Here is a 24,641-nt window from a genome sequence, read left to right on the forward strand (position 1 = left end):
TATATATATATATATATATACATATATATATATATATATATATATATATATATATATATATATATATATATATTGTATGCAGGTGTTGGGTATTTGTTGTAATTGTATTGGTGTTTCGTATGTTGATTGTCTCGTGATTTATTGTATGTATGCTTTCGGCAACAATGATTACTATCATTCATGCCAATAAAGCCAATTTGAATTTGAATTTGAGAGAGAGAAAGAAAGAAATGTTACCAAGACCTGCCTGTTGAATTTGTATCATATGGACTTGAAACCTACTGCAGGTTTGGAAGATAAAAAAAAAAAACTAGCTGATCTTCAAGACAACAAATGTTGCCTTGAATCCTCTGGTTTGTAGGAACCCATACAGCCAAGCTGAGGAAAGCTAAATATATGGTGATGACAAATCCCACGTGGTTGTGAAGGGATAAATAAAGCCAAACTAGATGCTTCTCCTGCTCCTCTGTTGCCTGGCGAGCGTGAACGCGCCTGGATCAGCGGGCTGCTGATGAGAGAGAGAGAGAGAGAGGCGTCGGGGGCGCGCCGGCCTGTGTGATCGCGGTGGTGTTGGTGTGTGTGTGTGTGTGCGTGTGTATGTGTGGGGGAACAGGAGGGGAGACTCTGCAGTGTCTTGGCAGCTGCATTAGTGCATCTCCCACCGTCCGCGATGCCTCCGCGGCCGATGCCCGCCTCCTCCGCGTTCACTTGTGCGGCACAAACAAACGACATGAAGTCGTCGGGAAACTGAGCTTGGACGTCCAACACTTGCTCGCTGCATCCTTCTTCTCCCCCGCACGGAGACAGCCGAGAGCGCTTCATTCACGCACTCGAGAGCCAGTGGCGAGGAATTTTTTTTTTTAATGGAAAATGGCGATAGGCGAAAGGTCTCGAAGCATCGTCTGCTTATCGGTCCAGATTATGTTGGTTTTGAGCTTGTCGTGGCCCGGAGCGACGGGGCTCACGTTCCCGCAGCAGTACACGTAAGTAAAGCCTGGATTATGGTTCCGCGTAGGGTACGGCGTAGGCACTGCGTCGTTTTAACGCGGAACCATAAATCAGGCTTAACCATGAAAACGCTCTCCGATGGGAAACAACTTTGGGCTTGACCACTTAGGACCGCAACTCCTAGATACTTGTGCCAACCTGTTATATTTTCTGACGTTTACATAATATTTCAGTGTTGCAGATTGCATCAGTGTAAATCATTTATGGATCAGTGCCGTGAAAGGTGTAGTCAGTACTCGAGTTGTAAAAAAAAATCAGGGGGGATGGTGGATTTTATCATATAGGGACAGATAATTTGTGCTGATTACAAATAATATAATATATAACAAATAATAGCACTGACCAAAACACCTGCAGAAATACTGCAGGAACGACATAGCAGCAGTTAAATGCAGCCTTCTGTAAGCTTTAAATATCCACTGGGCTTACATCAAATACATCAAAACACAAAAATAAAAAACTGTTTCTGAACTTATCAATATGACTCTGTCCTTCACAGGATAAGTAAAATGGATCACTGCAAAAACTCAAAATAAGAATATTTGTCTTATTTCTAGTTAAAATGTCTCAATTTAGTAAAACAATCTCATTACCCTAAAAAACAAGACTCATCACTAGAAAAAACAACAATTTTCACCTGTTTCAAGTAGATTTTCACTTGAAATAAGTAGAAAAATCTGCCAGTGCAACAAGATTTTTTTGCTTGTAATAAGAAGATAAATCTTGTCCCACTGGCAGATTTTCCTACTTATTTCAAGTGAAAATTTACCTGAAACAGGTGAAAATTGTCAAATAAATTATTTTTCTGGTGTTATTCTTCTGGTGATGACTCTAAATGTTGAAATAGCAGTAAAACCACATTCATTGATGAAATGACATAAGGGATGGAAAGGGGGGGTGGCAGTTTTACAGGGGGGATGATTTTGACCGTTTTTATTTCAGGGGGGGTGCCATCCCCCCCTCATCCCCCCTCAACTCGAGTACTGGGTGTAGTCCACTGTGGCTGAGCATGCATGGAGGTTTACGCACCACTTGCAGCGATATTAAGAGTCAGGTCCCAGTCTTGGTGTCAACTAGAAGGCCTCATAAAAGTGTATTTATCATATGATGTTTGATGACAGTTAAAATGATTGGCAGTGGGACAATGATTCATCCTCCTTACTACCATCTGACGAGTACTAGTCTTCATTTGGTGCCCTGCACACTCAGACTGTTGGCGCATATCAGATTTATACCATTAAAAATAATGGTGATGGTTTTCAGCTCAGTCTGTGTCTTTATTATAACTGCGTGCACAGTGAAATGTTTCCAATGACTTAATATCAGAGGAGTTACAGGTTGAGATGGCTTTACTTAAATCTTTGGCATCAGGTCTGTAGCCTACTGTTATAAAACTGGGAAGGGCTTGTTTCCCCTGCTGGTTTTGTGTGCAAAAACAATTTTGCGTAACACGTCCTTCACTACATCCCCTGGAGTAATTCACATTGTAATAGCTACTTGTAGCTTACAGAAAAGGTACTTAAGGCTCAGTGATGTGGTGCACAGAAGAAGCAAGGTGTGGTTTAGCTCTCCATTCTGGTTGAAAGCTACATGGGAACTTTTCTCTTTAATCAGTCTTGGTTTGTCATTCTTAACCTTTAACCCACTTCTGTTGAGTACAGCTGGTATTTTACTTTTGACTGCAGTTATCTGGGCTAGAGCTGCATGGCATGAGGAAAAGATGCCATATGGGGTATTGCCGTTGACACTTGCAATAACAATATGACTAGCAATATATGAGGAAATACATAAGTGAATGAAGTTAATGTCCTTCTGCTTTGCTGATAACATGGACCTCAGATGATGAATGACCTATTTAGACACTGAAGATAATTGAATGTATTTTTTGTACCTAAGCAACATGGTTTTATTTCAGAAAATAAATAAATAAATACTTTGGCGATACCTGCTATATTGGCAGTGAACTAACTTAGTTGCATTGAAACACAGTCTCTTGATCACTTTATGCTCCCTTCAAACCTTCTCTGCAGGGATTTTAAGTAACAATCACCAAACAGAGTGAAAGTTATTGGAAAAAAAAGAAAAATAGGTCAGTCATGGTCCATGTGATGGGCCGACCATAATAGTGACATTCAGAGCGTGTGTATGTTGTTGTATATATTGTGCAGTCCTGATCTGGGCTCTCCTCCAGGCTCAGCAATCGGGCTGCTCTGGAGGGAGGAACAGGCCAGATGGTCAGTTCATCTTCAGGGTACAGATGAAAGGTTTCTGACCAATCACAACTGGGGATCTAAGGTGTATTTACCAATTAAAAAAAGAGGACTGGAACGCAGGGAATTGTGGCTGATGGCTGTGTGCACGTGCATGGGTTTTATGATTAAATGGGTTCTTTGAAATCAAGTGTAGTTGCTACCTCCTCCCCCTCCTCTTCCACCTCCTCCTCCATCTCCTCCCTGCTGATTTTTCTGCTGAGTGTTCTGAAACAGCAACATAGTCCTGTGCCCTGGGTCCCCTCATGTAAGCTAAATGAAGCAGTCCCAATGCTGAGAAACAGCAGCTAATTCCAGTTAAGAATTAATACTGCGGAGGTGAGGATTTATTTCTACTCTCACTTTGCCCTTTCCCCCCCACCCCATCTGTCTTTACTATCTGTCCCTGCTCATAGATAGATAGATAGATAGATAGATAGATAGATAGATAGATAGATAGATAGATAGATAGATAGATAGATAATATGGAAGATTCTGTAAGGCTGAGAACTAATAGTCATGAACCTCACGCATCAAAAGCAGATATAAATATTATATGAAAATCACTGCATGGACACTTATTAAAGCTCAATTCAAACAATGGAAAAGAATGTAACAAGTGCTGCTGAGGTGGGACTGAGTTCATTTAAGCTTCAAAACACCTGCTGCCCCCCTACAGGGAACAACCATCGCAAATACCTTAGTTGGACTTGAATCCATCTGGCTTTTGCCATTCTTCTTTATTGGTATTGACCACATTGTAAATGCCGTCTGTAATGAATCGTTACTTTGGACTAATTTGTGAGCTTATATGCCAATTTTGTTACGGTTAATTTTTTACATTGAAATAGATAATATATTATCTTACAACATAATTAAATGTTAATTATCAGATAACATATTCTCTGACATGCATATTAAATAGTATTTGTTGTCACGTGTGCACAAATTGCAGATGTGTTTAATAATATTTTTGGATGTTTCATGGCGATATCAAGTGGTTGAAATATTTACTACTGCAGGTGGTTTCCAGAAGAAAATTTGTCATATTTTGAGACAGATCTCTACTTCAATAGACCTTTCATACACAAACTTCACGCTTTTATGTCGATCTCTGTTTTGAAGGTTTTTCGCAGCAGGCTGTGCTCATACATTATTCATAGCCAGATTTATGTAACATTTTATTCCCAAAACATTGGAAGAAATTAGTTTTTTTCAGGAGGGGGGGTGTTGACAGTATATTCTCACTAATGGTATAAAAATAAAATCCCATCTGTAAAACAACAATCAGACCTGGATTTCTTTTCTACACAGTTTTATTTAAGGATACAAAGCAACGTTTATAATATCAGAAACCACAAAAAAATAATCGCCTAACCGTAATGAATCAATCAGGGAAGTTTAATTGACAAACACATGTACTCTATTTATTTAAAGTGTCTTTCCTAAAAGTACATCCTCACCTTCTGTTGTTGCGTATATCTAGGATCGTGGACCGTTGTGCATTTTGCTCAAAAGAATACATTGGAAAAATAATCCATTAGATCCTTTTTAGATTCTGCGCAGGTTCAGCTCTCTTGATATATTTTTTTCATAACTCATGAAATAAAGTTAAGTTGAAAACTACTCTGCAGGTTAATAAATCAAAATACGAAACTCGTATTTTAAACCATAAAACACGGTAGTGATTTTTTTCATCAATGAGGAACTTTTCCTCTGGTTATGTTTAGTAACTTAAGCATTACCATGAACATTGCTCACTTCACCAAGTGAAAGAAATGACATTGACAGTAAATATGTTCGTGCCTCCTCTGTCTGCATCAGCCCCTACATTTCTGCCGCTCCCTCCTCTCAAACCCCTGCTGTCTCTGCTGTGACTGAATATGGGTCACATTGTGTAGTGCTTCTCTGTTTTCCTCACACGGATGTGTGAATACAGCAGGTAACACAGTAGATGCATAAATGTACTTTGGTGTTCAACCCCTCCACTGCAGCTTGGCTGTACAGACTTTTATGATGTCCCGTGGGGCTTGAGTGAAGAGGAAATGAAGCACAAAGTTAAGACGAAGAAAACTTAAGATTGTACTTCTGCAGGCTTCAAAGAAGCAGAGAACAAACACGATTTCGTGACAGAAATCCATGAGGGCATCCTTAATTAATATGCGCTGTACCGAGCTCACTACCTGTAGTCCTTTAACTATGCGGAAGTTAAAACCATAAGGCAAAAATATTGTCGTTAAATATTGTATAAGACTGGTTTGTGAAAATGATACATTAGCAGCAGAATCCAAGGACTATATGAGTTTGTCCAAAACTCTCTGGTATGGTGATAGTATGATTAACTTCAGTCTTTTAAAAGAGCACACTTTTAAAGGAAATGTTGTCATTTTTAGCTCAGCGGGTCCTTTTTATACATGAAAGGTTAAGTGGCTTTCACAGCGCTGTCTAACACTACTCTTGTTTGCTCTCTTTCTTTGTCACCCTCTCATTTTCCTGTCCATCATTGCCATGATGTCCACTGTCTGCTCTGTGTGTGACATATTGCCATATGTGATACTTAGTTGTCACAAGAAATTACTGGGACGGGAGTCCAAAGTTACTTTGGCTGGTTTTTGCCAATAGTAGGGACAGAAACACCTCGAGAGTTAGACGGCACCGCCTAGGAGTAAGCAGATATTCCCGCAAATGAACTTGAAAGTAATATTTTAACATGAATAAAACAGTCTTTTTTGCTGCTTTAAAGCTTGAGCAATTGGTGCGGTGATGTATATAATGACATAGCTGCTATGCAACGTGTATCACTGACACATACGAGCACCACAGTCCATCAGAACAGTCATTCAAGAACACAGCAATGAATCAAGGAACTGCTGGCTGCTTGTGCCAAGGAGGACATTTCAGATTAATGACACTGTACAGGAAGCAGTCATCTGTATTAGACATGCTCCCTGAAAGAGGCATCTACAGAAGCAAATTGCGAAGGATTGCTGAACTAAAATCACTCTGGAAAAAGACTCATATCATCAATGATGATTGTTGCTGAAGATGATGTAGATGAGTCTTCTGCATGAGCGCAAAAGCCATCAGCAAGAGAAGAATCCGTTTCACTTTTTGCAGATTTCTGGTCTGTTCAGATAATACGACTTGCTATCTTGTGTTCGATGGACTTGATGTCACTTTGCTGTTCACATTATGTGACTGATTGCTGACAGAGGGCCAAACGCTACAGGATCTGACAGCCACTTGGACACCTGAATGTTGTCTAAAACCGTGTTTTCTCAACAAAAGAGATGTGGGAAATGAGGTGTAACTGTGCAGAAAGGATTTTTATTATTTGATGATGGTGCAAGGTAGAAAACAAACGGGGGAAGCTGTTTGTGAGATATTTGCCTCAAACACAAAATAATAAAGAATAAAAGAGAACATGGGTAAAGAACTGGATTTCCAAACCAGATAGCAGGGGTCGTCTATGACACAGAGAGGCTTGAAGGTAAGTAAAAATTATTTTGTAATGAAAAGCAGTGAGTCCCAAAACCTCTGCTTTGCAGGTTTTGGGAATCTTTTCTCATGGAATGGGGGTTTCCCCCCCAATGTCTCCAAATATTTAGCTTGCTAACATCTGCCAGCCAGACGCCATGGCTTGGCGTCACGTCGGTGAGTGTCTTTGAGTTATTTTTACGAATTTCACAGTCTGCCTGGATGGTAACATATTTTTTCTGCAAACCAGCAAATAAATTGGATTTGTGTATAAAAACTGCATGATATGGAAATTATATTCGCGAAGAAGATAGAAAAAGGAAAAGACGCTTAAAAAAAGTTGGACACATCTGCCTTGATTTAGGTTTTGTGGGATGCTTTCAAACCTCGAGTTTTAGAACTGTAGTCATTGCATCTTGGTTAATGGAGCCAAGAGTGACCATGTTGTGATTGCAAGGAGCACAAAGAAATAGGCGAAATTGGTTAGTAGTTTGTGCAATTAACAAATATGTTTAATTCTTTTGCCAAACACTAGCAAATATGGAAAAAACAAAAGTGTTTCTGAAGAGTGTTCTAGCATGGACGGCTCACTTGGGCAACAGTTACATGGATATCAACCAGTATTTTATAAATATGATATAGAGGACGACTCCTGTTATTGTACAGTTCCTTGAAAAATAAAAACACAAAACAAGACCACAACTATCTGACAAGAATGTTAAGGTTAAATAGATTTCAATATTGTTTTTTTGTGTAAGAAATGTGAGCTCTCTGTGCCCTTAACGCCATTTCATTTTCTCACACAACAACTGCTCACTTATCATTTTCATGTGATAAGCCAGTGTGGGTGGCAGCAAACTAATTGTAGTACAAAAAATTAATAGAGAATTAAGTCCAAAGATAGTCTAATATATTTTTAAATGGTTATGGCAAGAAATGGCATTCCATTCTGATTGCTTTTTCATGTGGCGTTGTTAGGATGGACGGGGGAAATAAACCTTTTCTGCTGCAGCTCTTTTTCACAGCGTACCTCGCTTGTTTTCCTGCCACTGCCTCCACTGCCTCAAGCTGAAAATGATTTCCGTTTTAAATGGTGCCGTGCAAAGACACTGTCAAGCATTCAATTATATCTTCAGAGGAGATGCAATAGTAATAGTCCTTGTACGGAATAATAATAAGAGTAATATTATCTAGCTTAGTCTGCACAAACTGCCCCTCTGATTTGAAATTTTATAGAAACCTTCTTCTTACACTTCTTGAAAAAGAGGAATGTGAAAAAGAGCTGACTTTACGTCGTCAGGAATAAATATATTCAGGATACAGTGTTAACCTCAACTAGAATCAAAAGACATAAGGACTGATTTACAACATCCAAACAAGTGTGTCTCTCTGGACGGTCAAGAGACGATTTGTGGCCCCTCTGACGGCGAGAACAAGCCTGACAAGGCTTTTTATCTGTGGCGTTGTCTTGCTGGGAGCAGTCGTAATTCTTACCGGATTCGGGCTGATTTTCTGGGCATTAAGTTTTATTTCGTGGTTGAACTAATACATGTTGAAACTTATTAAAAATGGGTAACATCAATAATATATCAATTGTACTTTGAGCCTCATTTGAACATTTTGCACCTCCCTGTTACCAGGATGGTGTGTTTGGAAATAGTTGGTAATACCTCTACTGCAGGTTTTGGACTTCTGAATTCACGTTTGTGGCATATGCAACATCAAATAGGTGAAAATCACAAAGGTGGATGCTTTAATGCACTGGTTCCCAACCTTTTTTCCTTGGAGCCCCCCTACTTGTGTCTAAGACCAGCCGGGCCCCCCGACCCGTACGTACTAGCAGCCAAAAGAGTAAAGTTATTCGTTACAAACCTTTAATTGAAAAAAGAAACATTAATTATGTTTTTTTGATACATTTCTCTTCGGTTTACCCTGTACTTTGTTTTTCTCACCTTTCTTTTGTATCACCAATGTATAAAATACGCACAAAAAATAATTGCAAGGACATAAAAATATTTCTGAATATTTCTGAAAAATGTCTAATGATATAATAATAAGTTTTTAAGTTTTTATCCTGATAAATAATTTAGTATTTTAAAATGACCAAAATATATTTCTAAGTGGATTTATACAGACTTGGATTACAGTATTCCATTAGGTGTGTTATTATGATTTTTTATTTATTTAACATGTGTAAATATAATTTTTACAACTACATATCCTCAAAGCAGACAAAGTTTCGTGCCCCCCCCCAGAGATCTCTGGCGCCTCCCCAGGGGGGGCCCGGACCCCAGGTTGGGAGACACTGCTTTAATGGTTCTGACGTTCATTTCATATTTCTAATATAATTAAAAAAAAATATCCAGTGTTATTCAAAATAGAAAAAAAAGCCACTACATTCAACCCTGATAACAATTTAACTCAGTTCAGTTTATTTGTATAGCCTCAATTCACAACAGTAGTCACCTCAGTGCAAGAAGAAGAGTGTCTGGAATTATCTGTGATAGAAGAGTAGCAGCAAGAGAAAAGGTACATGATTACAAGATGTTAATGAGATCAGTCCTTCTGTGTGTCTTGGAGGCAGTGGTGCTGGCCAATAGACAGGAAGCAGAGCTGGAGGTGCCAGAGGTGAAGAACTTAATATTTTCTTTGGGAGTGACAAGGATGGATAGGATAAGGACCGACTGCGTCAGAGGAGCAGCCAGAGTTTGGCAGATGGGTAACAAAGTAAGAGAAAACTGAGACAGTTTGGACACATAAAGAGGAGGTATAGTGAACACAGGATGCTGTAGATGGAACTTCCAGGCAAGAGAAAAAGGCCAAAGAGTATCTTCCTGGAAGTAATATAATAGGTTATTCTCTTGGTTGGTGCGATCCACGGACGAAAAGGGAAAAGCCAGAAAAGGAATGAAGACATGTATTCATATCCATTTTCAATCCAATTCCTTACTATTCTCTCCAGTTCCTTATCATTTTTCTTCATAATACAAATAATTTAATACAATGTTCTACCTTTTCTGAAATAGTAAAATGTCGTTTTTTTTTTATTGTAATGCTCAGAAAAACGGACACCGAGAGATTGATGAACATGACTGTTAAATTGGTGGAGATGATGCAGTCAGTATGAATTCAAGACATTTCATGTAATGATTGTATTCATCTAATCTTCATTTGTAAATACACATCCATTTATGCGGGATATCAAAAAACCTTGGAACAGTTAAGCTTTTAGTACTTTGCAATAACATCGATCCTCACAGCGCTTTAAAGGTGTTCTGGCATTGATGAAGCCAAATCCTGATACATTTGAAGCGTCATCATGTCCCATTCTTCCTGTGAACACATTTTAAGGTGGGATAGGGCAGGATAGGGTTGTTATCATTGCATTTTTATGAAATTATTATTTATTATCACTTTTGTCAGTCTCAGGTTATTTCAGTGACCGTTGTGGTTTTTTTTCCCTTTTACTGGATACCATCAAATCTGACCATGTCTGTTCATAGATAAACCTTGAAAAGATGTTATCTTGAAGGTGACATACGTTGCTGATGCCGCCTTCATGGAAGTGTAAATTACGTGAAAGGTTATGTCAATGATACAAACCCAAATTGTCTTTGGTCCAGAGCATCCACTTTGATAAGGATACGGTCGCAGCCTCTTATAATAGCCTCCCCAGGCCCAGCAGCTATTTCCAACCAGTGGGAGTCTCCCATGTCACTGATGGACTGCGTCACAGTCAGGGATTTGGCAGACGAGGGCTATGATTGAACGGCTCGTACATAAAAACTGACATTCTAAGTGGCTGCATCTGTACAACAGCTGCTGATAAATGACAGTTCATGTGTGCCGTCTGAAGGATCAGAGATCACGCAAGCCCAACTCAAGCTTGTGTCCTTCCTCTGTACTCACTGAAACTCCCCCAAATTCCTCGAGCTATTTGATAATATTTTGCACTGTAGAAGTTGTAACATACAAGTCTTTCTAGTGTTTCTTTGAGGGATGTTGCATACTTTTCAATGATTTGATTATACATTAGTTTGAAAAGAAAAGACCATACATCCATCATTTGACCTTACTTGGATGCCCCTCTTTGTTTTCTTTTCTTTAACAAAATTGCAATTGCAATTATCTTTTTGAAATAACACAATTTTTTTGTTATCTCATTACTAACCTTAAATTTCCTCATTTCCTATTTTTCGGGAGCAATTTCAACAGATCTGTGTTGGCAGTCCTTCATAAAGTGCTGCTGTTTGATGCTATTATTTGCTTTAATTGATGTTTTAGCATCACATCGGCTCTTTCTAGACAGCTTGTGCAGTCAGTTTTCTTGTTTGCTTCATTCTGGTCAATACATTGCCAGTGTATACTAGTAGCAGTACTGTAATGTGACTGATATAGCCCTGTGACTCTGTGGCAGAAGTTGTTACAAAATATTTTGCGCATGCAGCACAAAAAATACGAGCCTTACCCACGACGTGTCTCTAACAAACAAGACAAGTTTGCGTCTGCTGATTTTATCATACAACAGATCAGAGCTGCTGTTAGCTCTGTGTGAAGGTCCGGTAGAAAATGAGAGGATATTTCTGAGTGATGAGTATAGCTCACTTATAGCTGTTACAAATGCATGCAAACTTTTCAGAGGACTCATCATCAACTCCAATTCAGGAGTTCACTTACTGTGCCTGTTGTCTTGCTGGTATTTTAAATATGTATGAAACAGTTGATGTTGTTTAATCCTTTCTCATTTGTTGCTGTGTTCTGGAGACATAATCAAGGCTTCATCAAAGTGTTCCGGCTGCCACTTTAAATTTTAAGACCTTTTTTCACACAACACTATAGCAAATTGTGTATTTTCTTTCTTTTTAAATCTCCGTCTTTGAATTCCACAAATGAGTCAAGACAGCTTCTTACTGAAGGTTGTGGTAAATGAAGTGTTTTCAAAGCTTTCTTTCTGGTCCTGGTGTTGTCTGAGTTACAGTGTTGCTTGTCAGTAAAGTGTCGGTCTGCTTTTAATAACTGGATAAGTAGCGCCTCATTGGTTGCAGGATGAAAGCATAATTTAAATTTTTTACATAATCAGCCAGGATAACTTGAAAGCATAAACTGTATAAACAGAACTGGACGAACCGTTGGTTTTCTGAAGAGTGCTTTTGAAGCATATTTTTCATTGCTCTGCCCAGTGCCATATTTGCTGGGACTAGCTGCCCATAACCATAAATGAGCTAGCTCATGCTAACCTATGACGCTAAGGATGTTACTTTATGGTCATTATGATTGAATCTTTCCAGCCACCCTTACTTCAGATGTTGCTACTGAAATAACATCCGAAACCAGTTCTGCCAAACCCACAGTAGACCCATGGGTAGCGGCGGAGCATGAACGCCTACCCATTGTCGTCAGGTTAGTCAACATGGAGGATTCCTGAAATGATCTGAGGTTAAGTTTGCCCAAACGAAGGATCCAGGCAAGAGGGAGTTCTGGGCACCTGACATTCATGTAAAAGTTTGTGGCTTTACATAATTTTCCTGCTGAAGTTTATAAAGATGTATCTTTGTGCTGTTCTAGCTACAGTGAACAAAACAGTGAATGAACCAGGTTGTAAATGTTTTTTTATTTCTACTGTAAAATTGAACATTTTAACAAGTGGCCGATGAAGACTGACTCATTGTTGGGGCCATCTTCTAGTGGTCAGTCGAGGAACTGTGATTTTCTTCACTTTAGGTAACGCGTCAGATTAGAAAACTGGAGGCAGCACCTTGTTTGCAGTCAAAGATACATATTCCTGTCTTTTTGAATGTGTTTGCATCTTTTACATTGTTTTATAAAGATTTTCTTTTCTGACTTTGGGTTTTGGTCCATGCACAGATGCACGTTATTTTTGATGCATCACTGTTGACTTCTGTGAAGTGCACAGACACACTCACTCACTCTCACACACACATATCCCTTTCATCCATTTGTGTTGTGTGACAGTCAGCCTGTGCTGTTTATCCACAGGATAATGCACTGGGCCCGGCGCATCGAGCAGGAGATTGACAGAGTCTTTCAGCACATCACTGGAGCTCAGCAGTTGAAAGGGGTGAGTGTGTGGTCTGTTGTCTTACTTATCTTAGTGCAGCATAAACTCAATAAGACATGCACAGAGCAGCAAGGTCAGTTTGCTAAATAGCTGGAGATCCATTAAGTTCCAGAGCTGAAGCTAAATAGATGCATCAAAGAAGAAAACAGTCTGCCATCCCACTTATTTATTTATTGTTTATGATGTTTTCTGGGACGATGTGGAGTGGCATGAACAGCTTTTCACACCTTTATTTCTAGGACAGACATAAAAGTCTCCTTAGCAGTTTTCAAAGCGGTTGCTCTGTTTTTTTAAGTGTCATAGCCAAATTTTATTGGCACATTTTGAAATAATTATTTTGCACACGATCTGTTAATTTCTACAGTGCAAAACATGCCTGAACACACCAGCTTGCAGTGCTTAGATTTAGAATATCTGGCATAATATTAACAAAATCATGAGTCTATTTAACTACAATAATGAATAATAATTCTGGATTTTCATGCTCATGCAGCGTCAGTGCAACATTCGTGCATCTTTGTCAAGCTATCAATCAAAAGTGACTGCATACTTAAATCTAATGCATGTTTACTGTACTTCCCATGCATTACTGTAATCTGATTCCTGACTCTCTGCAGTAGCCCGATTTCTGAGCCAGCATTACATGTAAAGTGATTTCCATGTTAAAGTTTAATGCAGCCAGCTAAAAGACATTCCCAAAGAATTTTAACATCCCTTCAGTATCTCAAGAAAAGATAAAACAAAACAGAAACATGCTTGTCTCAGTGGCTCCCAGCCTCCCCAGCACATCTCTGACTCTAAGAAAAAAAAAATAATCAAAATACAAGTTCAGTAAAAAAAAACATTTATTTAAATCAGTTTTAAGAAGAAGCATACATATTTTGCCAAAAAAGCATGACAGTTTAGTTTATGGGAAATATGATCAAAACAGGAGTAAATACTTCAGCTTTGGCTGATTTGATGTGTGATGCAAGTTATTTGGGATTAATGCAAAATAAACGGCCTGGGCCTGGGGACGAGTTGGGCATACTTAAAACAAATAATGAGCAGCTACCAAAGAGCTGACCGCAAACTGATCAACTGGGCCAGATTAAACTTTCATCATAACCTACAACTGAGCATTATCGACTGAACATAAGACGACTTCAGGTGCTGTACGGTTGAGAAACACAAGCGTCTTTGGAAATTTAAAGCATAACAACAACAAGGGTCTACAATGTAAACTTCTTAAATGTGCATTGCAGCAGTAGCTAAATTATCTTATTGTTCATTAATGGATTTGGCTTCCTGGAAACGTAATCGTAGTCCTCCTTTAACCTACAGTTCAACAAACCATCCACAGGATTCAAATACTGTAAATTAGTTGTGTGTGACGTTGGTTCTGTTACTGCACTTTATGTGGCTTAAAAAACAGGGAAATAATCGCGATGGAATAAACAACTAGAAAAAAAAAAAAGCAACTGAAATCGCAGCTGGTGCTCACTCAGTCTGTTCTCGTACCCTGTGTTGCACCGGGCTGGGAGGAGTCGTTTCTGGAAACACAAACGCCAGCAAACAGGACCAAACATCATCTGTAGGGGGCAAGAGAGCGCAGCTCTGGGGAGATGTGTGGGGGCGATCCCTCAGCAGAGAGCAGCGGCACGTGTCTTTTTTGTTTGTGTCAGAGCGGAGCAGATGGTCAGCCGGCAGTAATGGCGTGATGTGACACTCATTTGTTCATTCAGTCCTCATTAATCCCTGCGTGCATCTGAAACAAGCTGGAAATGTAAAAATAAAATACGTTCATCGCAGTTTCGATGTTCATTTCAAATTACATCAGGTATCCAAATGGGATTCCTGTTTTAGATTGAATTTACAGAAGTTCAATTTAGCAATTTTAAAGAGATAATATAATAAGAATGTGTAGAAGAGTGATCCTGGAGTCATTAAAAAAATTGGACTTGATCTCTGATGAGGTCTCACGCTGATCTCATGCAGAGTTGCTGCAAAAAGACTGAAGTCAGCAGACTAATGTTATAGGTTTAAAATATCGTTTTAGGTGTCCGTTTTTTCAAATTGTGACAATTAAATGTTAAGCAACACTTGGCACAGTTTTTACAACTGTCTTTTTAGGGACCAGGATATGCTAAAGTTGTTTTCCATTTGTGCCACAAATGGATGTAAGCCCTCCCTGTGCATCATACGCTATCATGTGCATTGCTTCCGGCTCCTCAGCATGACTTCCCAGTTCCAGTTCCCAGTTCGGATAGCTTTTACCATCCATCTGGAGCATCTAACCCCGACATCAACTCTAACCCGAGCTTTGCAACTATTTGGTCACAAAAGGAAATGTTGTATGGGGAGTCTCACCTAAGAGTCTCACAGTTCAACCTGATGGAAACGTGGCCTTATTTTCACAGCGATCCATCTGAAATTTCCTGAGAAAATGTAAGTGACATTGTGACAAAGTCAAGAGTTGACCAAAGCAAGGAGGATTGCACATCCGGCTAGTGGACTGGCTGCAGATATAACTGTTATTGAAGTTTTATCTGTGTCACATCCGTCCTCAGTGGCATGCTTTCATCTGCTTTGATATATTTTCACACACGACTGAGTTCTACGCAGATGGCGCACAGTCCACATAAACACCGTGTTCTCTCCTGCCTGTTCCCATCTGTGAGCACATAAAGTACACAAGTTCAGGTGTGTTTTGAAGTTCCGTTCAGGAAGTCCGTTCATCGAGAAAAACCTTGAGCACAGCATGCCAAATGTATTGATCCAGATCGCTGTCTTGCTTCCAGATTCGTTGGCATCTTCTTGCTCCTTGTGGGGTTGAGAGTCTGATGACCTCAAAACAGCAACAGATACAGAGGGATACTGTAAATATCTCCCCCCATGCATATATGATGATGACGAGTCTCTAGAGCTCTCAGACAGGGAGTTCTCTGTAGAGATGCGCCAGTTACAATTTTCTGGGCCATTAGCAATTATTATTATTATTGTTATTATTGTCCATCCATCATTATATATATCTAGTTAGTTACTTCTATTTAGGGTCACAGGCATCTGCTGGGGCCTTTCCCAGCTCTGAAAGGCAGGGGTGCGCCGTGGTCATATTCACGCTCACTCCTATATGAGCGATTTAGAAACGGCAATTCACCTGACATACATGTTTTTGGACTGTGGGAGGAAGCCAGAGAACCTGGGATATAAAACCATGCAAGCTTTCTCTCAGGGAACTACAACTGACGTTATAGGAAGTCATCCAGCCACCTATTTTCTATACTTTTTCATGCTGTTCAGGGTTGGTGGTGGGGGTCTAGAGCATCTGATATTGTGTTAGACGTTAGGTGCACGCTTCACAGGTCGCCAGTACATCACAAAAGAAAGCCATTCTTCTGTTCAGTTATTTTTCTATATTCATTTCAGTCCTAATTCAAGTCAGGCTGACAACCGAGAAGGGATCACAGCTGAGGGCCAGAACACTAGAACCAAGACTGGAATTAGACAAGCAGTGCATCGCAGCGACAGTAGAAAATACTATTTAAGTTTTTGTTGTGTTTTATTTAGCTGCCTTCATAATAAAACAGTGATTGTAAATAACTTTATTACAACTTACACTTCATCCAAACGTGAAACCCCCAAGGCCGTGGGTTACAGGACCTTTTGTTGATGTTAATTAAAATCTAATAATAAAGCGCTCCAATTTTTTGTATATGCAGGTTTAAAAACGGGCATAGATATCTGTATAAATAAAAGCTAACTGAAGAGGAGCTCTGCGGTGTGACCTCTTTACACACCAGGTTTTATGCAAATTATTAAAAAAAACAGCAGATTTTATAAAAAATGGTTTAAGCCATAATGTCATGTCACGTTCAGGTTTATTTTACACAAACTTTTCAATGTTATATTGCTCTAAGTTGCTATAAACAGCTGCATGGATTTACAAGTGTTTTTTCCCCTTTAGATTTTTCTATCTATAAAAATAATTTTCCTCGATAGTTCTTGTTGGCGTTAGTTTTACTATTGTTATGTCTTATGAATTTGCACCTGATGGATTGATGGAAATTGTCTTTTGTCTTTCGCTTCGAACTCTTTTCACATTTGAAATAAAGATTTGACCTTTTATAGACACTGCACTTTACATAGACATTGTCAAAGAGGTGCCACTTGAAAAGAACCTTTAGTCAGCGGGAAATATACTCTGCAGGATGGCTCTGACTGCTATGTTTTTAACATTTTGTTAATAATAATATAGATATACAATGAAGAGAGGCGACGGTTCAGTCTGATGAAGAATCAGCCCCGGAAGATTGTGGAGAAAGTGGCTTTGGATATCGAGAAACTCCTCTCAAAGAAACGCAAAGCACTTGAAGTAAGTACATAATATGTCTCAAGTTTACAGCATTTTTTCTGTTGGTAAAGTGATTTCAGGCAGACAATAGTCAATCCTGAGCATTACATTGAAGTAGTAGTATGTATTGATTAAATCACACAGTCATGTGAAAACATTAATACTCTTGTATTTTTAGTTTATTTGGGTAAAAACAGACAAAACATCTGGTTGTTGTTGGTCTTTGTAGTCAGCAAATAAAACTTCAGGCAAACAACTTACAGATTTTTTCACCACGTCTTTATTTATTGATCAAAAATTAGGCGAAAACACCCAACAAAAACCCTAATGTGGAAAATACATAAGTACCCCGTTATTGTTTCCATAAGATTTAAGAGGGTAAGTTGCAGCCAATAACTGCTAATCATTTGTCCTTGATAAACTTGATGCAGCTCTATAAAATCAGATACGTGTTAAGACTCACGTGTTCCATACCAATAGAGAAAATCATAGGCAATGGTCTTAGAGAAGCAATTGTTGTTGCGCATCAATCTGGAATGGGTTATAAAGCTATTTTAACAATCTGGAGTTCAGTGTTCTGCAGAGATACAGTACATCTCAGAACCCTCAGGTCTTACTGAGCATGTTAATTGATCAATTCCATGACAGCACAATTAGGACAAGACTGAACACGCAGTTTTTTTGGAAGGGTTGATTGGAGAAAGACTCTTCTGTCTAAAAAGAACACAGAAACACGACTGAAGTTCACAAAACTATATCTAAACAAACCACAAAACATCTGGAACAATTTCCTGGGTACAGATGAGACCAAAGTTGAAGAAAATGGTTTTAGACCAGCACAAAAGGTCCTAGTTCAGGCAAACACTAAACACATCATTTTAGCATTACTACCAGGAGTAAACGAACACGTCCTACTGACCTCGAACCAATTTTATGTGGTACATTGCGCTCAAAAATCTGTCAAATGTTTTAGTGCGACTTTGGTAACGACGAAGCCGCTCTGCTTTGATTGTTTGTCGGATCATTCAGCTGACGCATTAAAGTCGGTCCTTGGTTGGATACGGGTTGTAACGTCAGACACCGTTAGATAACTACTTATGTCGTGCTGGCAAGCAACCGTCATCCAATACCTAGTTAATGTTACCTTACTAAAATTAAACTTCAAGCCATGGTTAGGTGTTAAGCATAAACCCATTTTTCAAATCTATGTCATAATCCAGTTATAATCAAATGTTGGGTTACAATGTTGTTCCAACCTCACACTAACTTCATGTGTCTGCTATCGCTGACATCGATGAACCAATCAGAGAACAGTAGGACTACACTTACCTCTTCCACTTCTTATTTGTGGATTCATGGAAGAAGAATGATCTAAAATGTGACTATATTTCGGTCTGCGTTGGTGTAACACGGAACCATAAATCAGCCTTTACACCCTGTCATGCATGCGGTGTGAGCGAGCGTCAGCGACAAAATCAATTCCATTGCTTTATTTTCTATTGGACTGTCCTAACTGGCCGCGCGCCGTTTTGACCTGAACATTTGTCGGACACCCTGCTTCTATTTTCTTCCTGTCGCTCGCGTTGAAAGCCGGTTGAAAGCGCTGTAGGAAACAGTCACGGATGAGGAACGGCTGATCCAGTTAGTTGAAATGAGAAGTTATCTCTATGATTCCTCCTCATTTCACTACAAAAACCTCAATAAAGTGGCAGCTGGCTGGAGGGAGATGGACAGAGAGCGTCTGATGTCACGCAGTGCGATGTGATAGTCGGACGCTCGCATCCTGTCGCGACGTCAAGACAGGAGCAGAATCTGAACGGCTCGTAGAAGCCACATCACACTGGACGGCTCATCCGGGCGGCTGTACAGACACTGCAGAATTTGGTTGCTTTCCTCCTTCTCTGAGTTGGCAGGCTGAGGGGAGACCACTTTATATATGTTAAAGCAAGAAAAAACATGTTTTTCATAATAGGTCCCCTTTAACGATATTCAGGAGTTATTGTGAATCAGTTGAATAAAGTTTGACTTACCTGACTGTTTGTTTCACGTTATATGTTTTATCATGCACCTTATAACCCTTATGTATGAAAATACACCCGTTGATATTGCGCCTTATAATTGCGGTGTGCCTAATGGTCCGCAAAATACGGCACCTCAAGTTACTGCTGCTAAAGGTGGGGCTGTTATTGAATCATAGGGTACTTAGTATGGCCCACATATATTTTCCCTTTGGCTTAATTTTTCTTCTCTTTTTTATTACATTTATTATTTTTATAAGAAATGGGACATTGAAAAATATTATATGTTGTTTCTGTGAGGCTACATTTGCCTAAAACCAAATTGCCTCATATTTTATGATGTTAGTATTAGATGATTTTATTATTTTGGTTCACAAAAGACAGATCAAAATGGGGGGATACCAATGTTTGCACATGGCATGTACCGAAAGATTAATGTTGCACAACCGCTAAACATTGCATTTTAATCATACGATCATGTATTTATTGTAATCTCACCTATTTGTTCTGCAGCAGATACACACAATCAAAATAGATGCTGATTTTTATTTATTTTTTGTTTATGGTAGACTGAGTATCTAGTTCCCAATGGAAGAGGATTAAGGCCTCATATATTGGTCTATATTGGTACATATTGGTCGACCTTTGTAGACAAAAAGTCAGTATTTCGTGAGATATGCAGCAGAACAAGCACAGAAATACCTGAAGTATGGACGTCATAGGTTGAATGTGGAAAAAATAAAGTTTGTTCAGACGGTTTATTTTTGGAAACCAGACATGTTATTATTATTATTATTATTCCTCTAATTTGCCTGTTTCTTTGTCTGCTACCTGCAGCGTTTAGCCGGTGAGGCAGAGCGGCTCCAGCGAGAGCATCTGTGGCAGGACGGAATCAAGGTAAGAACCAAAAAAAACGGATTACAACTTTGTGCATGCTGTCGTGTACGCAGCGAAGTCAAAGGTTCTGGTTCTTCAGTTATTACATTTTGGAGTTATACACTAGTTTTATTAATATACTTTAATTATATACTTGACTACTTTTCAAACAGTACAACATAACTAAAATTTTAAAATTATATTTCCTAAAAATATTTCATTCACCCTGTATAACACGACACAGTTCACCTCATTGAAATTCAAATCAAATCAAATTGAAACAGTATATCTTTACGATTGGTCTTTTATGATCTTTAATTGCCTGGAAATAAGTAAAAGTGAAGTGGTGAAGTAAAGTAAGAAAGTTAGGACACACTTACTAATTCAGAATGAGAAGCCAGGTGTGTCCACACCCTTAACCTTTAACCTTTAAGGGTGTCTGACTCTGAAGGAAACAAAACCAGCACGTTGACACCTCATTAAGTGATGTTAAATTCTCCAGCAGCTCAATAACGAAGGACAGAAATGGACCAATACCCAAACTTCCAAAGCATATGTGACTGATAGATATTTGACTGAAATGGATTTTGAAAATTGTCTTTTTCTCAGCAAGAAAATGAACATATTTTGAAATATGTTGAATTAGTCAACATGACTAGATGACAGACAGTATAAACAAACTAATCATTTCCACTTTTATCATACATGAAGGACAGTGGAATATTATCTGAAGAATTTACAGTTGTGACGGATAATGTAGTGATGAAGAAGAGTGTGAGAAAGTGAACATGTCCACTTATCCCCCTCAGGAACCTCTGGACGTACATTTTACTATTATGCGTTGGTCACTGTCTTGCAGTGTGATTCTGCTTTATAGTTTGTCAACTTGGGAGTGGTAATCACTATTTTTCATCTTCCATCTTTTATTTTGTTACATATCCATAAACCAGTTTGTTCATTTAATTACCTCGACGCTTCCTCTGTTTGCCTCTCTGCCACGTCCCGTTGCGGAAGCCCCTCTCCACAGTGAGACAGAGTGTTTGTATCATTCCCACAAGGGGAAGGGGCCAAGGCTTGAGATGTAACAGGGGAAGTTAGGTAGATGATTCGTATTAATTTATTATCATTTTGCACACCGGGGATTATCTTGGTTTGTGTTATTTAGGTTTGGAGGGGTTATGGTAAATTGTATTACATGGTCTTATTGTGCTGAACCATTTTATGGGATTATGTTTGTTTGTTTGTTGCTACAGAGCATCCCTCTGTGGATGGTTGCTGCCCAATACAAGCAATTTGCAGGGGTGCGGGGGGGTGCATAAAAGAGGGCTGCTCGCTTTTCACAGGGAGTACTGCGGTGCAAGGAGTAGGGGTCTCCGGACCTCCTCTGTTAAAATTGATTATTAAACACCTGGCAAAATAAAGAATCAATTATCCTCTGAGCTGAAAACCCGGTGGGTGGATCGGGTGGTATCCCACACACAGCTAGAGATTAGCAAAAAAAAAAGACTTCATAGTCTTTTTTTTTTTAACCATACAATAGTAACATACCGTGGTTAAAAAAATACAACAAAACACAAGCCAAGGATTACACAAACCTTTTATTTTTTGCTTTTATTTTCAGTCATTATTGGCATAAATGATATTGCAGTTCTATTTTCTGCATTGCCAATGCAGTTATACCACGTGTTTGCACGTCACCACCGACAACTGGAGTGAAAGGTCAAAAAGGGACCATAATCCCAAAACTGAACTTGGCAGAGGCACGAGGTTCTGTCTCCGGCTCCAAAGCCTTGGGAGTTATCCCTTAACAGCAGGCAGCTGCGGCCACGAGAGTCAACATGTGCGACTTGCAGCCTACTGCTGCAGGGTTTCCATATTTCTGAACATTTGCTGTAGTTTCTGTTGTGAGTTTCTGTAATTATGCACACGCTTTCAATTTGCATATGCATGACTATATGTCAAAAAATACTACTGTAATTTAAAACAATCCAATGAAGTTTGGAGTCTTGCCTTATAAACAGGGATAAACACATTGAGTGTTGTTACCACACTTGATACTTGACAGATACTTGAGTCATCTCTTAACACGAAGGGAGTCATCAGTCCTCGCTGTAATTTAGTTTGTAAATAGCATTGGGATTGAAACTGTCTGAGTTAGCGTGGTGGGTGATCTGTGACACACTGAATGATGAAAAACAGGGCATGAGTGGGATCTTTTCAAAGATCTGACGAGCTCAAGAGAGACTGGCATTAGTAACCAGAAGACGGCAAACAGCAGCCAGGGAGAGCTGTTGTGTTTAACTGAATGGTATTACAGGCTGCATCGTTCAGCGGAGATAACATGTGGGAATCAGAACAAGTCAGAAATAGGAACACCTTTTAGTAGCAGTCACGCACATGCTGAATTATGTTTGGCCTCTTCACAAACTAAGACTAACAGATGGCGATGCTCCACACAAGCCTTAGAGGCTGTCCACTGAATCATAATGTGATAGTTCTGAGCAGAAAACGCTGCTGAATAGGAAACGTGTGGTGGTTACAGCTACGGCAAAATTGAAACTTTCATGGATTTTGGCTCTTGGTGATAAAGCACTTTGCAGTTTTTGCATAAATCAAAGACTGCATGAGATAGTTACAATCACAAAGATGCTTATGCATTGCAGCATCTTCAATCTGGTTCTAACTGATGGCAGAAACGTTGTAATTTACTATTATAGAGTAAAGCCCATGTTAGTTGAGGTGGTTTTGCAAATAATACATTTATTGATGTATTCATTTGATTATCCAGGTGGTATTGTATGTATCAAATATAAAACATCGAGGTTAAAGGGGTTAACATGAAATAATTGTTTTATTGTGTATATGAAATACTATTAAAGTACAGTGTCTATGATTGATAGTCTTTAATTATAAAGATTAAATAACCAAACTAATTTGCATCCTATATTAAAGGGGACATATTATGATTTTTTTTTTATGTTTTATGTGTTTTTAATATTTGAGAGCATAGCGGTATATTTGGGTATCTGAAGTGAAAGCCATGTCAAAAACACAAACTAGACACAACCCTGTCCTTTAGGTTTGGGCAGTCTGAGTCTGAAAATATGTCGTCCAGTGAGCTTTTCAGGTTTATTTTTCTTAATTTGAGTTTTTTTGTGACATCGCAGACCCAGATTAGGGTTAAATTGTCCAGCCTCCCCAATATCTCCACTCAAATTCACATCAAGCATCATTTAGATTTGCTCAGGAATTCGTGTCAACATTTAGAAAAGGTCATGCTATTTCTTCTTTAAGTACTTTCAGTGAGTCCAGACTGACTTCAGTAGTGCACGCCTCTGACTGCTCATCCTCTTATGTTCCCAGCTGTCATTAGCAGCCTCCTCATATCTCCATTTGCTTTCTTCTAGGAGCTGGACATGGCGTACTATGACTCTAAAGCAGAGCTGGATTATGTGAGTGAGGCACAAACAAACAAATAATACGGTTAAGTTTAGTCTTATAATAGTTCATAGTTTAAGTCTTTGTAATATCTGATACCATCTTGCTCTTGCAGTATTCCATGGATGGAGAAGGAGAAGTGGAAAATCCCTCCCACATCAAGTTGGAGTTTGTTTACGATCCAAACTTCAAAAATAACGTTAACTATTCCTACACAGCCGTTCAGATTCCCACAGATATTTATAAAGGAGGCAAGTATTGTTCTCCTCTCACTGCAGCCTGGAAAGACATGATTTCAAATGATTACAGAAGTGGATGAGCTGGTACACTATCAGTTATCACATTATTAGTTTTACTGTTCTCCTCATCAGCTCCAGTCATCCTGAATGAGCTGAACTGGACTCAGGCGCTGGAGAAGGTGTTCATGGAGAACAGCCGGGAAGATCCTTCACTGCTGTGGCAAGCATTTGGGAGCGCGACGGGAGTCACTCGCTACTATCCAGGTAGGGTTTACCCGCGCTCTCCGTGTTTGCAGTTAAATAATGACAACTGAGCTTCCATACGGACGATACCAACCAAAAGGTGCTATAAAGCAGGGCTATTCAATTGGCGGCCCGCGGGCCACATGCGGCCCGCCAGGAGCTTTTATGTGGCCCCCGGTCATATTTAAAAAAAGGGGGTGTTTGTTGAATTTTTTTTTTTTTTTTTTTTTTTTTTTTTAATAATATTTTTATAACTGGCTACTATGGACTAAAATGGTTGTGCTCAATGCTTAATATAATATTCAAATAAGGAAATCTTGGTGGAAAGTGGTGCTTTGTCATTATGGCATGTTTTATTAAAAGTAGGTCAATATCAATTTCATTAAGTTTGCACAATGCATGGTTTCAAAATGAACTTGCATTCAAAATAATATTTCTGAATATCTGAATATTATATTTAACATTCACAATTACTAAATCTGGAGATAATTAATACATAATTCATATGTAAACTAGATATATTCAAATGTATAATACAAATGTATTATATTTACATAAGTCTTCGTCTTTGAGTGCAAAATACATTTTGAAAACCCCCACATTTTCAAATTGTGCGGCCCTCTCCATACAGTCCTTTTGCAGATGTGGCCCCTGGCCGAATCTAGTTGAATATCCCTGCTA

At 39.0% G+C, this 24,641-nt stretch overlaps 1 protein-coding gene across 4 annotated transcripts in view; it reads left to right on the top strand.

The window, feature by feature from the left end:
• The first annotated feature begins 564 nt into the window (after positions 1 to 564).
• Positions 565 to 24,641, top strand: part of LOC133448562 (voltage-dependent calcium channel subunit alpha-2/delta-2-like) — a 43,116-nt gene continuing 19,039 nt past the window's right edge. For 2 of the 4 annotated variants that reach the window (XM_061727216.1, XM_061727217.1), the window contains exons 1-7: positions 567 to 983; positions 12,732 to 12,813; positions 17,051 to 17,167; positions 20,002 to 20,061; positions 23,448 to 23,492; positions 23,594 to 23,729; positions 23,850 to 23,981. In XM_061727216.1, coding sequence (XP_061583200.1) covers positions 871 to 983; positions 12,732 to 12,813; positions 17,051 to 17,167; positions 20,002 to 20,061; positions 23,448 to 23,492; positions 23,594 to 23,729; positions 23,850 to 23,981 — 685 coding nt within the window. In that variant the 5' untranslated portion in view covers positions 567 to 870. Of the gene's footprint in view, positions 984 to 12,731; positions 12,814 to 17,050; positions 17,168 to 20,001; positions 20,062 to 23,447; positions 23,493 to 23,593; positions 23,730 to 23,849; positions 23,982 to 24,641 lie in introns of all 4 variants that reach the window. The other 2 variants (XM_061727215.1, XM_061727214.1) reach the window with 2 other exon arrangements.

This window comes from Cololabis saira, chromosome 8 (genome assembly GCF_033807715.1).
Source record: "Cololabis saira isolate AMF1-May2022 chromosome 8, fColSai1.1, whole genome shotgun sequence".
NCBI classification, from domain to species: domain Eukaryota; kingdom Metazoa; phylum Chordata; class Actinopteri; order Beloniformes; family Belonidae; genus Cololabis; species Cololabis saira.